The 15,129-nt window shown below is 44.9% G+C and overlaps 1 protein-coding gene across 1 annotated transcript in view; it reads left to right on the top strand.

Moving 5' to 3' along the window:
• Positions 1–15,129, top strand: part of NDUFS1 (NADH:ubiquinone oxidoreductase core subunit S1) — a 779,390-nt gene that overhangs the window by 146,097 nt on the left and 618,164 nt on the right. Inside the window, exons 4-6 of the mRNA XM_078680296.1 lie at positions 6,812–6,919; positions 8,354–8,430; positions 9,057–9,138. Coding sequence (XP_078536422.1) covers positions 6,812–6,919; positions 8,354–8,430; positions 9,057–9,138 — 267 coding nt within the window. The remainder of the gene's footprint in view (positions 1–6,811; positions 6,920–8,353; positions 8,431–9,056; positions 9,139–15,129) is intronic.

The raw sequence follows: 15,129 nt of genomic DNA, 5'->3' as shown, positions 1-15,129 counted from the left end.
GCAGTGGTGGAACACACAAAACCTTTCCAAAGGGCACTCTTTTCTCGACCCAGTTCCACAGACCGTGCTAACAGCAGACTCATCGCTCACCGGATGGGGAGCTCATCTTCAAACCCATACTATCTAGGGCATGTGGACCCCCAACAAAGACAATTCCACATGGAGTACCTGGAATTGTTAGCAATCTTCCTAGCGTTAAAATCCTTTCAACTCCACATCCTAGGCAAAGCTGTCCTGGTCCGTACAGACAACATGACAGCAATGTACTACACACAGAAACATAGGGGAACACACTCTCTGCAACTTTCACACCTAGCTCAGAGCATATGGAGATGGACCATTCTGCAAAACATATATCTCATTGCAGAACACCTCCCCAGGTGTGCACAATCAGATAGCAGATCTGCTCAGTCGTCAAACAAAGCAGATCCAAGAATGGGAAATTCATCTTCAAGTTATTCTTCCATTCTTTCACATGTGGGGCCACCCAGAAATCGATCTGTTCGCCACACACCACAGCGCTAAATTCCCAACCTTCGCGTCCAGGTATCCATACCCATTGTCCAAAGGGCATGCGCTATGGATGAACTGGTCAGGCAACTTTGCTTACCCTTTTCCGCCTCTCCCACTCATTCCGTTAATGGTTCGGAAACTCAAACAGCATTCCCTCACAATGATCCTAGTTGCTCCAACATGGGTCAGACTACCATAGTTCACAACCCTATTGGAACTATCAGTAGTTACTCATCAAAAACTACATCTCACCCAAGCTTCTCACTCAGAACCATGGAGTGAGAAGACATCCAGATCCCAATCAACTCAACCTTGTGACCTGGCACCTGAGGTCTTAGAGTTTGGCTACCTAAATCTTTCGCCAGACTGCATGAATATCATTAAAGAAGCTAGACACCCTACCACCAGAGCATGCTATGCAGCAAAATGGAAACGATTTGTCATTTATTGCACAAACAACAAAATCAAACCATTAGATGCTTCTATTCAGAACATTACCTGCTACCTCTTGCATCTACAACAATGTAACCTAACATATACATCTATTAGGCTACATCTAGCTGCCATAGCAGCCTATCACAAAAACAGACATTTGGTTTTTTGAGTGCCTGCTAACAAAGCTTTAATGGAAGAATTTAAGAGAATAATTCCTCCCAGAGGCCCACCCTCACCAGTGTGGAACCTAAATGTGGTCCTTCCAGACTCATGGGTCCCCCTTTTGAACCTCTCCACAAATGCGACCTACAGTTCCTCACTTGGAAGGTAGCCTTTTTGGTTGCTATCACATCTCACAGGGGAGTTAGTGAACTCCAGGCATTAACCATACAAGAACCATTTTTACAAATCCATCATAACAAAGTGGTTCTTAGGACTAACCCTAAATCTGTACCCAAAGTTGTATCTGCCTTCCATCTCAACCAGTCTGTTGAGCTCCCAGTGTTTCTCCCTCAACTAGACTCGGTGGCAGAACAAGCTATTCACATGTTAGAGGTTAAAAGAGCAATACTCTACTATATTGAAAGGAGAAAAATCCTTTAGAAACAACTCTTTGTGGCTTTCTTCCCTCCTCAGAAAGGCAACCCTATCTCAAAGACGGGAATTGCAAGGTGGATTGTTAAATGCATTCAAATATGCTATATCAAAGCAAAACGCACGCTAACCATTCCCCCTAGAGCTAATTCCACACGCAAACTAGGGGCTTCCATAGTATTCTTAAGGAACATTCCCCTAGATGACATCTGCAAAGCAGCAACTTGGGCTACACCACACACCTTCACAAAACACCATTGTGTAGATTTGCAGGCAAAACAACAATCTAGTGTTGGCCAGGCTGTATTAACACTTTTTCAAACCACTGCAACAGATACTGGTAGCCACCGCTAAGGAGGTAACTTCTGTATAGTCTAAACAAAAGTATACAATCTGCTGCTCATATGCCTCGAACGAAAAATGCTTCTTACCAGTATGCATCTTTTCTTGGCATGTAGAGCTGCACATTCGTATACACCCACCCGCCTCAACGGATACCTCTATCTGTTTCAGTACTATCTTACTTAGATACATTACACATGGACATCTCTTTCTACTTCTTACAACTACATCGTAACCCTGCATGGCAAAAGCAATCTAAGGATGGAGTCGATGTCCATGCGCACTATCGTCCTAGGAAGGAGTCACCTACCTCGTGACTACAAAGACTTCTTCCTATACAAAAACAAAGTGCAAACATCCGAGCCCAACACCAGATGGCGACCTATGCAAAAGTATAGAAATCTGCACCTGTACATGCTAAGAACAGATGCATACTGGTAAGTAGCATTTTCCTTTCCTCACATTTCTGTGATGGAAAGTTCTGAAGTCTGCAGGGAGCCACAGACTCCTTCTACCCGGATTTGCCACGGGTCTCCCGATACAAATGACAGGGGAAGTCTTCCCCTGCTCCTGAGGCTGAAGAAAAAACAAGCATTTGCAATGCAATATGTCTCGCATTTACGCAAGTTTAAACTATTGGCATTTTAAATGACAATGCCTTTTATTTATGTTTTAAAAACTAAAACGGAAATAAAAGGCATTGTTATTTGCAATGTTAATAGCTCAAACATGCATACATGCAAGACCTATTGTATTGCAAATGCTTGTTGGATTTATTTTTAACAAGAAAATCCTCATCTAATCTTATTTCTCAAAACTTCATTGGATGGTAATGGGTTCTTTCAAAATCTGGATGTCTAGAGCAGATCAAAGAAAAGCCTTGAGTGATCAGCGTGATGGCATCTCCTCCATTTTGATGATGGATAGTGGATGCTGCATAACCTTTCCATTAGTCTTCATGTGGGAGACCATGAGGGAGTTAAGTGCAAGTTACTCACTCTAGTGCCTAACACAGCTGCCGTGTGATAAATAGCCCCTGTGTTCGTGCTGTTCCCTGCTTGTTTCTTCTTCCTCTACAGTAGGAGCCGAAGACAAGGAAGAAATACTCCAGTGCCGGTTCCCAGTTTAACAAAGGACCTGAGTACAGCAAAAAGACCCAAGGCACTTTAGGTGTCCCCCAGCCCCAAAAGCCATTCAGTGGGGTCTGAAGCCAGTTAACGTAGAGGGTCCTTAAGGGGCGCACACGAATGTCCTGCTCACTGCGGGGGAATCAAAACCTACAGTGACCTCACAGGAGATGAGCATGGACCAGCGGCGCTAGTTCTCCAGAGCCACACGGGTGCTCCAGAGCTGTGCAGGGGGCATGGCAGGAGTATTAGTGCCTCACGAGACAACTAAAAGAGGGACGATGGAAGGGGATAGAAGTGGGGCCAGCCACAGGAGGACAAGGGGGAGGATAGGAGAAGTATTGGTGTGTAGGGGAGACAGAAGGGCTGTGATATAGAAGGGCGCAGAGAGGAGGGTGTTTTGATGCACGAGATGAAAAGAGGCCTGGACAAATAGGAAAAGATGAAGGAGGCGGGAGGAATTAGAGAGACGAAGGAGAGACATCTAGAGTACAGGTAGAAGCTACAAAGGGGTTGGCTCTGGGTCTTGGAGCAAGAGCAGGAAAATGCCAGAACAGAAGAGAATCAGAGAAAGTGAGAGAGACAGAATGGCAGAGAAGAGTCAGTGAGTGAGTGCTGGGTGTTGAGAAGAGACACAAGGAGGATGCGAGTGAGATTAAAGAGGAGGAAGAGAGAAGTGAGGGAGTAGTGCATGAGAGAGAAAGCACAGGCAAAGAAGCAGGTGCGTGAGAAAGGTAGGAGTGCACAAGGAAGAATGAAAAAAATAGACATCTTAAAGGGAGGCAGGTTCTAGGGGGAGAGAGAAGAGACACACTCATGTCATAGGAATGTAGGGAAGGGGAGCAGGGGTTTATTGAGAGAGAGAAGACACAGAGGTGACATGGGGATACTAAAGAGCAGGCAGCTGAAGGAGACAGGAGGATGAATGGGTGAGTGAGGTGAGAGAGACAGAAGGAGAATAACATAAACATAACATAACATGAGTATTTGTAAAGCGCACGTTCACCACTACGGGCATCTTGGCGCTGAAATAACAGATGTTTGTTGTTACCCAACTCAATGGTACTCATTATATCGACCTCAAATGGATGAAAGGCTGAGTGGACCCGCCGGGATTTGAACCTGTGACCATGAGGTCGAACACAGGCCCCTGCAGTAGACGCATTAGTCCACTGAGCCACCAGACCCGGCTGAATAGCGCAGAGACCCAGCCCGCGCCCCTGTCTCCGTGCCTGTGAAGGAATGTCACATCCCTCCGGTAACACCGCTGTGTGAACAGGTGCCCCTCGCGCCTCTGGGGTTTTCACGCTACCAGGTAAGGAGAGCTGTGTGCGCGACCGTCCACTCGCGTACAGGCAGGGTATCCAGCGTTGAAAAGAAGTGATTAAATTAAGCCTACAGAAGCCTGTGATTCCCGGCACCGTCGTTGGTGTTGCCTGATTATAGCAAACAGAGACAGAGCATCTACCTGTGAAAATTAATATGGTTAAATGTAGCGCATTGGGGCTTTGATCCAATTGATTTAATGTGATCTAACCTTACAGCAGCTGGCTTGTCAAGGGGCTTCGAAGAATGTGGTCTTATGGAGCGCACAGATTTCAAAGGTTAAAAGCAGTGAAAATCATACAAGGTAATATCGCATACAGAGGTGAAGGCTTTCAGGCACTAAACTGAAGGTTATCATATAGCGCATAGAGGCTGGTACCGTGAGGCTCTGAAAGGGAGCTGATCTTAGAGAGCACAGAGCGTACACGTCAGGCGCGCAACACCCATTGGGCTCACCGGGCTTCAGCCCCCCCTGTCGTGTGTGTCAGCCCGGGCTGACACAGCTTCGCGCTGGCGACGTTTTAATTGCAGCCGCACCCGAGTACTTCACAGGTCTGTAAAAGACCATTTCAATGTAAATTAGGCTTTTGTTATGTTTTTAGCCCTTCTTACATCCACTCTGGTTATGGCTGGAAGAATTAGCCGCTCCCCCCAAATCTTTTTCAGCCCCCCCCCTCCGAAATTTAACCCTAGTTGCCCGCCTGGCTCCTGTAGTCGCCTCCACCCACACACCTCTGCTGATTGTTTAAAGTGGGATTGGCTGGGATTCGGTATTCTCTGGTGCATTGTAAACCCAGCCTGATGGCGTGAAGCGAGACTTTATTTGCTGGGAGGTGTGAAGGTTTTAACGTGACAGTGGAAAGAAAAAAATAATGGACTACCCAGAATCGTGAATGTCCTGAAAGCTGTGTCCACTGAAGTCCGTAAATAGGCAATAGGCGTCACGTGAATAAGGAAATTATGCAGTATTCTCACGTTTCCCCATTCCTTGCGCTAGAAATGTCCAGTTAACGTTTTCTCTGCATTCTGGTTCTTGCAGTCCTAAGTTTGTAACGGGATGAACACTTCTATAAGTGCCTGAATTTACAGAAAAACCTTAACTGGAAAAGCTACTCGCGCACAGAAACAGGAGGCCTGAAACCTGCTTGAACGTTGTGTAAATTGCTGAGGTTCAAAGAAGGGAATAAAGGAAGCGTACTCTTTTATGTGCAGAACTTCTGCTGTTTGTAGACAATCCACGTTCACGAGCAGTTGTGAAAAAGTGGGTGTTCTCAAAGCTGCACTATAAAAAGAATGTACGTCTTCTGCTGAATGGGAATAGTGAAGCTGTTGGTGGGATGGCCCGGGGACGGCAGTGCAAAATGTAGGTACACAGCTACATACGAGTGTACATACCTGCCAGGCGTGCAACGCCCATTGGGCTAAAGAAGCTAGCAGGGCATATTATATTGTATTTGTAGAGCACTTACTGCCCCTATGTGCGATGCTGAAGCACTTGTCCATGCGAGTAGCCGGTTACACCTTATGCATGTGTGGTTGGAAGAGTGTTGTCTTTGCTTTGAGCCTCTGTGGAAAGCGTCACCATGAGGTGCATGATGAATACCAAGGTGCAGTTTTGTAATGCAGAATCGCCACTTCTGTTTCTCAGCTTGGCATGAGCATTACCTGATCCTGATTGTCTGCCATTTTAGCTCCGCCCCCTTGATTAACTTTAGCCACGCCCCTTATTTGCTATGTTAGCCACCCCCGAAGTTAAGGCCTAGTTGCGTCCCTGGTACACGTGCACATCGCATGTCCGGGCTCGTGCACATCTTCTGTCCCCCTTCGGAAGCTAAATCGACAACAATAGATCTTGTCAAAGCGCATGCGCAGCATCATTAGGCGAGACCTAAAAATGAAATCCCTCTGCTGAAAATAGCAGAGGTAATTCCTGGACGTGTGCAGAGGATGTAACTGTTGAGTCCTCTACACACAGACTTCGTGGCGGAGGACATAACCGTTACGTCCTTGGCACAGAAAGGGTTAAAGTGAAGAATCTTAGTGATACATGGAGCGTGAAAGGGAAGACTGTAGGATGTCGTTTTGTTCGTTTGTTGTTCTTAAAAGTGGGTTGTGGTTCGAAAATGTTTAGAACCACACGTGTAGACACTTGAGCTTTTGCCCCCGTGCGTTGGATAACAAAATTGTCCCTCAGCTGCAGGCATATTTTTCTCTGTTACAGGTTTTTGCAATGACTCGGTTATCCACCTGATAGAACTATTCTCTTACAAGTGGTCACCTGGTTCAGTAATGCTGCTAATTATAATGGGTGCATGCCTCTGAAGCAGTAATTAAGAGCATGGGATGTGAATTGGTGATGATGATGATGATGAACTTTTGTTGTAGACTTAGTATGTCATGTACTTTCAGAGCGAAGTAACTTGAAATGAAGTACTTGCACATAATTCCTTTTTGCTTTTATTATTCTATTTTAGGCCTGTGAAAAAGTTGGCATGCAGATCCCTCGTTTCTGTTACCATGAACGTTTGTCTGTTGCTGGAAACTGTCGGATGTGCCTTGTGGAAATTGAGAAAGCTCCCAAGGTAATTTGCGCATAGCAGATAAAGTTCATCGGCTGCTACTTTGTAGTTGTTTTATGTGGACGTAAGAGCCTTTTGATTACTTATTTTAAATAATGGCATTCCTTTAACAGCTTCAATCGAGCTCTACGATCAAAGACTCGGCATGGGTTCTGCACTTGCAATGGTACTCCTAACAAAATAATAAATTGTGACTCTTAGCCTATGGATCAATATGTCTCCAGAAAAAGATGCATGTGTAATATCTAGGATAGGCAGTCACTCAAGAAGTCAGCTGCTTTCAATATAAAGAGAAAAGCCACATTTTCAGTATGTTTTTGGCATTCAAAGGGATTTTCTTTTTTCCCTTTTCAATCATTTTTGGAAGAGAGTCTTTGCATGGTATGGGCATTGCTGCTGATGACCAGAATGTTGAGCAATGGCGAGAACGGTGAGACTCTGATTATTGGGATGATCTACAATTACTTCTTTTAGATTTTAGGACCATTCTGGATAGAGACCCATTGAAATACAATTTTAAAATGACCTTTTTTACTTGCTGGCAACAAGGGCATGAATCGTACAGACAAGGGGCCTGGTCGAAGTATCCAACACTAAACCGTTTTCTAGTAACCGCATTCTGAATCAGCCTCTGCTTTTGACAGAATGACAGTGCTGCTTAAGTTGTACATCAGTGCTGAACTCCTGTCTGAATGAAACATGACATATCGGCCAGTACACTGGGTGCAAAACTCCAAGCCGATTGTTGAAGGATCACACAATGTAGCTAACAAATGTCCTAGTTAGCTTGCCTTGATGAGAGGTTATTGAGATTTAATGCAAGGAGTAGTGTGAGGCTTCTCAGAACTGAGGTGCTAAAGTTTGAGCAGTATTCTGCAGGGATCTGGTTGTAACCATATTACATTTGATAGTAAGAAGAAGAGAAAGATTTAATTGGGAAACTAGTAAACAGCAGTTCATAGCAACAGTTTTACATCACTCATGTTTACGTATTCCTCGTTTATAAGTTAACGTGTAGGGAGATAATGATTTGCCCAGAAACACCGAACATGTGGTTAAGTGCTGAAGTATGGATTATAACTAGGGTTTCTGAAATGGAAAGGAGCAGTTAAACCAGTACACAAAAATCTCTTCCCAGGGCAATCTCTTTGAAGGCAACAGGGCCCTTTTGTATGTTGTGCCTCTAGTCGTGGAGTCACTGGTGCCACAGAAAAATCACTGGTCGGGACTGCTGGGGGAGGGGTTCTTAGTAGGTCCTTTTATAAAATGGTCTCACTTTCTGTCTCTGCAGGACACCCGAGTTGCTGCCTAGGCTCTTGTTGCTTATACCAAGCACATTGTTCTTTTCTAGTCACCTGCATGTTATATTTGCACGTAACTATGTGTTCTAATCTTGGTGAGTTGTTTGCTGATGGTGTTTCTTTCATATTACTGCAGCCAGTTGCAGCCTGTGCCATGCCAGTTATGAAGGGATGGAACATTCTGACAAACTCTGAAAAGTCAAGGAAAGCAAGGTACCTTTATCTAGACTTACACAGGCTCCCAGTTGAAGTTTCCACCAATCGCCTGAAAGATAATCTATAATTTAATTGTTTTTTATGCTATTGTAACATTAAGTTTACAAACTTGGTGATTATATTTATGGTTCTGAACTTCTTTTTGACTCCTTGTTCGTGCCTTTTTTCCTGGCCTTTGTTCCACCGCCTGTTGTTTGCTATCCTGTGTCTTCTTGCTAGGATCCGTCATGTCTTCCTGTTAGTGTCTATCATGTTTCCATGGCCCTTATGCACCTCTTGCCTCTACTCTAGCACCCTACCCACATAATCTGTGTGCCCTAGTCTCCACTGTGCTACCCATTACCTCCTCTTCTTGTCACTGTTGTGCCCCTTACCGTCTTTATCTCTTGCACTTAAATGCCATCTGACACCTCCTTTCCCCCATCCTCCATTACTTCTGGCTGCTTACCCTCTGTACCTCACTGTGTGTCGAATCCAGATTAATTGGCATTGCCAGTGCTCGTTTTTAAGTAGTTTCCAGTGGCAGTGAATAAAACTTTGTTTAGTGAAGTAAAAAGGAATTCTCCAACTACTGGTTTTACATACGGTTTTCTGTAATATACAGACATATTTGTTCCCCACAGAGAAGGTGTGATGGAATTCCTGCTGGCAAACCACCCTCTGGATTGTCCTATTTGTGATCAAGCAGGAGAATGTGACTTGCAGGTAAATGCATAAGAAATGTTTTGTAATACTCTTTTTCATTATGTTTTTTGTAATTGTTAAACCATCAGTTCAGTTACATCATTTGGTGCAAAATCTGAAATCCTACATCCAACTTGTGCCAGATATGGATGTCGTAAGTTCGAATGGGAGACCGCTGTTTTGATTTTGCTCTTCTGTTTATAAACAGAATATTATCTATGCACATGTGAGGGCTACTGAACCACATTTTATGGTTCAAATTGTTTTTTTCTTCAAATGAATGAAGCTAAACATTCACTTGCCTACAACCATTGGCTGTCAACACATACACTTATTAACTACTTTGTACTGCAAAATTCCACTCTCGCACTTCAGCCTTGCTTTCATTAGTCCAAAATGTCTTCTCTGGAGCTCGTTTCTACTTGATCTTCTCAGGACTATCCCACTTGTCAGTTTGGACCTCCATCAGTGTTCCCTATCATTCTCTAGAATTATCAGTGCTCTTAAGAATGGAGGCAAATGAGCTCTCTCATTTCTAGATCTCAAAATAGCAGGAATGGGGCCCAGTAATTCTCATAGGTTTATTGCTGTCCCTTCAGTAGTAATCATTAAAAGGAACGATGGCTGCCCTCCAAAACCACCTGGCAATAGGAGTCCTAAATATATATTACAACAATGGTGTCTGATGGAAGCTCAAAGTATTTGTATAGGGATAACAAAAGTTGAATAGAAAAGAGTGACAATTTACTTGTCAAACCTTTTTTTTTTTTTTGGTTTTTTTTTTTTTTACAAAAGAATGAAGCAACACCAACAAGACAATTAGCCACAAATAATTTATAAGAAATTCAGAAATAACGTGTGTGTTTTGCCCATAGAAGGCAATGGGACGTATAGTTGGTCACGGCTGTATAATGTTCCTTCGATGTGATTTACTACATCTGTATACCTTGCTTATTAATAAAATCCATTTGCCTGAACGCGGTAGAGAATTTGAGAAAGTATGGGCCTTTTTACTGATGCAATTCCCCTGCTCGAAGAGGGGCCCTCTGTGCAAGGACTGTAACACTCGTTGAATGAAGTGCAACAGGGAGTTGCAATTAATTTGGCATGTTCGCTCCAGAGTGGGAACTAACGAAACACCTACGTAAGTAATCTGTGTGTTAGTGTAGTGAAGTAGATAGTCGAGCAGTCGAGTGAGACAAGGCGAGCGGGTTGAGATGCAGCCAGTGGTCGAAGTGGGGAAAAAAAAGTAGGGGAACTGTGGGTGGAGAATCAGAGTGCGGGAATAACCTGAGGATTGGATCAGTGGGCGGAGTTAGAGGTGTGGCCAGGATGCGCAAAACATCCCAATCTTTAGTATTTGTGTGGCATTTCACTGACCAATTACAGCTTATTATGTTATGTAATTCAACTAATGGATACACATGATTGTTTAACGATTAATATGAGCTATCGACATTAGAAACATATTCCACTTTGTGAATTTATTTTAATCACAGAATGTCCCAAAAATACTTAAAAGTGGAAGCACGAGCCATTAGTTTCCGAGCCATGGAGTTTCTGTTGTCAGCAATATACACAGAGACAATCAATTTTACGTGTGTAACTGACTGTATAGTCCGACATAGGACTACAAGGTGTAGGAGTCACATGATAACCATACTAGTAGACAGTATAGTTTAATAGTGATTGGCCTGGAGAAACACAAACTCAGAATTTAAAACTTAATACCATGATTGGGGGTTCTCTTTAAAAATCATTATTGATATGTATCAAAAATAACACTTTTTGCAACATTAGGATAATCAAAGGCTTAGGGAAAAAACCATAACGCTCTAGTTTATACCTTGCAGTTCGTATGCAGCTCTTAGATGAAAGTTAATAGCTCACTGTTCTTTGTTAGGATTTTAACTTATAAACTGCAAGTAGCAAAAGGATCTCACTGACAATAGCAGTAACCCACTGACCTATTTACAATATGTGCACTTTGTGATGGGCCTGGTAAATTTTCTTTGCAGCAGGCACATTAACCCTCTGCGCTATCTTTCCATGAGTCAAAACTTCCACTAGACAAATCTCTTATCTCGCTCTAGGAAGAAGTTTATTCATCAGAGTTATCATGACATTTCTATTATTGCCGAAAATAGCTGGCGGCCAGGAAGAAGGCAGCAAGTGCTTTTAAAACCATAATATACGACGCCCCCAGTCAGTGCCCGTTGCGGTCACACCAGTCGCACCGCCCTAGAGCCAGCTCTTCTCAGGGGCCCTGTGACCTCAGTGACAGAGTCACTGTTGCTCTAGGGTCTACTACTTCGTAGGCCTGCCCGCAAGACTGGAGGTGAACTTCAGTATGGATTGTGGTGGGTAAACCTTCAAGGTGAACCCACACTTGCCACTGCTAGGGTCCACCTGCTGGTGCTAACACACCAGGGCTTTTCTGGTGTATTCTAAGGTCTGGCATGGGAATGTGCTCCCTCAGGAGAGTGGTCTGGGGGACTGTTCATGAAGGCTGAATGAACCTGGTTCCCCAGTTCTAAATTTAGCAGCTCTGCCCCCAGTGCTATATCTTCTCCCTCACTGAACACCATACTGCCCCACTGAGAGAAACTCATACTGCCTTCAGCTACAATCCAATTTGACCTGCTATAAATAACTGGATGTGACTCAATTCAAATTACACACTAGGCAAGAGCAATATGCTGCCTGAAAGAAAAGGTAACAACATCCTGGAAAAAGCAAACACTCATAAGGAATGAAAGATTTAATAAAGCATGTAAAATGTAAGCAGGAACACGGTGAACTTAACACTTTTACAGTCATTATTCAGAAATCAACAAGTATTTTTGCCTGAAAAGTTAAGGACATAACTACAGGGCCCAGAAAGGACCCATTTCAATGTTCACTGCTTATATGCTTACAAAACGTAAGCAGTATGGTTTCAAAAGACCACATTTGTGAACACAAAGCCGCCGTACACATTTCGTTTTCCAATCCACCCATCAACCAGGTATTGCAGTACCCCCAGTCAGGGCCGGTCCTAGGATTTTCTGGGCCCTGGGCAAAAGGGAATGTGGGAGGCCCCTGAAATCTACATAAGTGACTCCTTCTGATCTCGGGGAAGCTGCTTTGTGCAGACTCCACTTGGGCCGCAGCTCCTCTTCTCAGCCACCCCAAGCAACTCTTGTACAGCCCATTTCGAACTGAAGGTGTGAGAATTGCTTGGGGGCTGAGTTAAACTTGTGTGGGCTAAAGTGCTGACAATGGGCGCCCTGCCGAGTCTCTGAACTGGCTGCCTGAGAGGTGTACCCTCCCCTAGGCCTTCCCACACCATCCCTTAGAGGCCCTAGGAGGGGGGGCCCCTCCTCCCATGAGCCCGTTTGTGTCAGGCCCTGGGCAGCTACCCACACTGCCCATGCCTAGCGCCGGCCCTACCTCCATGTAGGAGGTACCGGAGGAAAACAATGCTGTTCAAAGAAAGACAAGAAAACAAAAGTAGCGCTTTACTGTAAACTCTGTAAAGTGGCGCTAATGTGTTGGGGTTTGAAAAAAATTATCTGGCCACTTTAAGAACACTCCATCTTGCTTTATTTAATTATTTTTCAGAGTTTGAACACTTTATTTCCGAGGCTGCACTTTGGAATAGAAAAATGTCAAAACGGCATTTCCAGCAAAAGTGTTTTTCTTTTTTGCATCCATTTCACAGGGGTACAAATGGGCAACAGGAAGAGACGGTGAGAACCATTTCTTGATTCATGATTTCGGAAAAGTGAGAAGGAGTTAGACAGAACGAGAGGGAATAGGAGTAAGAAAGAGGGGGCAGCTACCAGCGGCAGAGCAGAAGCGGACACCTTCCTTGTCTTGTCTGGGCAGGAAGTAGGAGACCGAGACCTTTTCCTTCTCTACTCCCCGCCTGTCCACGGACGCATGTTCATAATATAAAAGTATGGGAACGGAATCTACAGAATTAAAGAAGTAGGGGCACGCCGTGCCCTGCCGTTCCTGCCCACTTAGACCACTGGATGCAGCACAGCCGAGCCGAGTAGGAAGCTGCGAGCAAGGAGCCCAGCAAGGAGCACACTACGGGACACACCGCAGAAGCACCGCAGAGAGTCCCTGGACTCTGTGGACTGAGGATTTGTGTACAGGGGACTGGGGACTGCGGACTACGTCTGCGACCGCGATCGCGGCAGCGGCAGGAGGCAGATGGTAAGCGGGAGCACGGGACCGCGGACGCCAGCAGCGGCACGGTCGGTCCGCGGTTTCCAGTGCACCTGGCTTTCTGTTCTTCCATACTGTCCTCTGCCCCTCTACTCCGGTACGAGCCAGCGCGGCCGGTGCGGCTATCAGCTGTCCTGTAGGGCCGACTTGCCCCTGCTTGTTCCTGTTTGCCGTGCTGTGCTGCTTGTTACCAGCTCTCTCTGTAATGTCGGAAGTAATGATTAACCACACACAGGTTAGACTGGTTATTGTCCTGGCCACAACAGGACTCTTTTATTACAAACAAAACCCCACCCCCTAATTAACCAATCAACCACATTTAATATATAAAAAAAGTGTGAGGCAGTGCGATCCCCTTTGGGAACGCCAGTCGAGATGAGGTAAGAGAAACAAACACATCACATTCCTCCAAAAATTAAACAAAATGAAACATAAACACATATTCATTTTAAGCATGTTACATAATTCTTCAAACGTGTAGAACGAACAGGACATGGACGTAACTGATACCTCCCCATACCCCGTCGTCGAGAATCAGACTCTGGTAACAAACGTTCAGTAGGGGGAGACATAAGAACAGGCTCAGACTCCATATCAGATGGTAACACAGATGGAAATTCACCACATGGACTAGACGTCACATTGTTTGCCAGTGGAACAACAGGTGGAATCGAACCCATATCATTAAATTCGTCATCTGAACACACAGAGTCCGCATCAGATGGTACCACATGTCCATGGTTCTGAGCCGCAACAGGAGCTCGATATGACTTAAAGAAAGATACATTACGTGAGCAGTGTGACAGCAGTGACTTTTGTCCCATGAACTGATTGCACAACCCAAGGCTCAGGCTCGAAGGGTAAGCTGAATTTCCCCCTACGATGCCGGGTCTTCACCATTACAAGATCACCAACTACAAAGGTCCGGGGCTTGGCCCCACGTTGAAATGCCACTTTATCATTCATCACTTGCCGATTCTTCAGCTCCTCAGAAACAGCTGCATATTTTGCTGGACTCGCTTCCATTTGGGGTACAAAATCATTAATGGGACGATTCATACAAAGAGACATCGGACTGACTTTTGTGGTGGAATGAGGAGTCATCCGATATTCCTTTAGGAACAAAAATATAGCACACTCCAGATCCTGACGGTCTGTGAGGGCAATCCTGATCGCTTTATTAAGTGTTCGCATAAAGCGTTCAGCTTCTCCATTACCCTGAGGCCATAGAGGGGTAACCCTAAGGTGCACAATACCTCTAGTCTGCAAATATGTTGAAAATTCATGACTAGAAAAAGGGGGTCAGTTATCAGCGCGCAATTCGGAGATCGAACCATGAGTCGCCATGATTTTATCAAACAGCGGAATAGTGCGACATGCGGTGGTGATGTCCATTATTTCCACTTCAGGATATTTAGAAAAGTCATCTATCACCACCAACATATGTCGCCCATCAGGTAAGCATCCGAAATCAGCACTCTCCCTCTGCCATGGGAATGAGGGGATCCCTTCTGTGAGGATGGGGGCTGGAGCATCCCCTCCCCCAGCAGCTTGACATAACGCACAACCCAACACTGTATTCTCCACAAGAGCGTCCAATCCAGGAAACCATACCTTAGATCTCAAACGGGACTTGGTCTTTACAATCCCTTGATGAACCAAATGAGCCAGATCCACCACACGCTGTTTAATACAGGTAGGAATCACCAACCGTGGACCTCTCATAAGACATCCCTCCGGGGAACGAGCCAACTCGCCCCGCACCTGAAAGAGAGATGCCAAGGTAGATCTTGC

Source organism: Lissotriton helveticus, chromosome 3_1, assembly GCF_964261635.1.
Source record: "Lissotriton helveticus chromosome 3_1, aLisHel1.1, whole genome shotgun sequence".
Lineage (NCBI taxonomy): Eukaryota > Metazoa > Chordata > Amphibia > Caudata > Salamandridae > Lissotriton > Lissotriton helveticus.
This window is presented reverse-complemented; position numbering and strand designations above follow the sequence as displayed.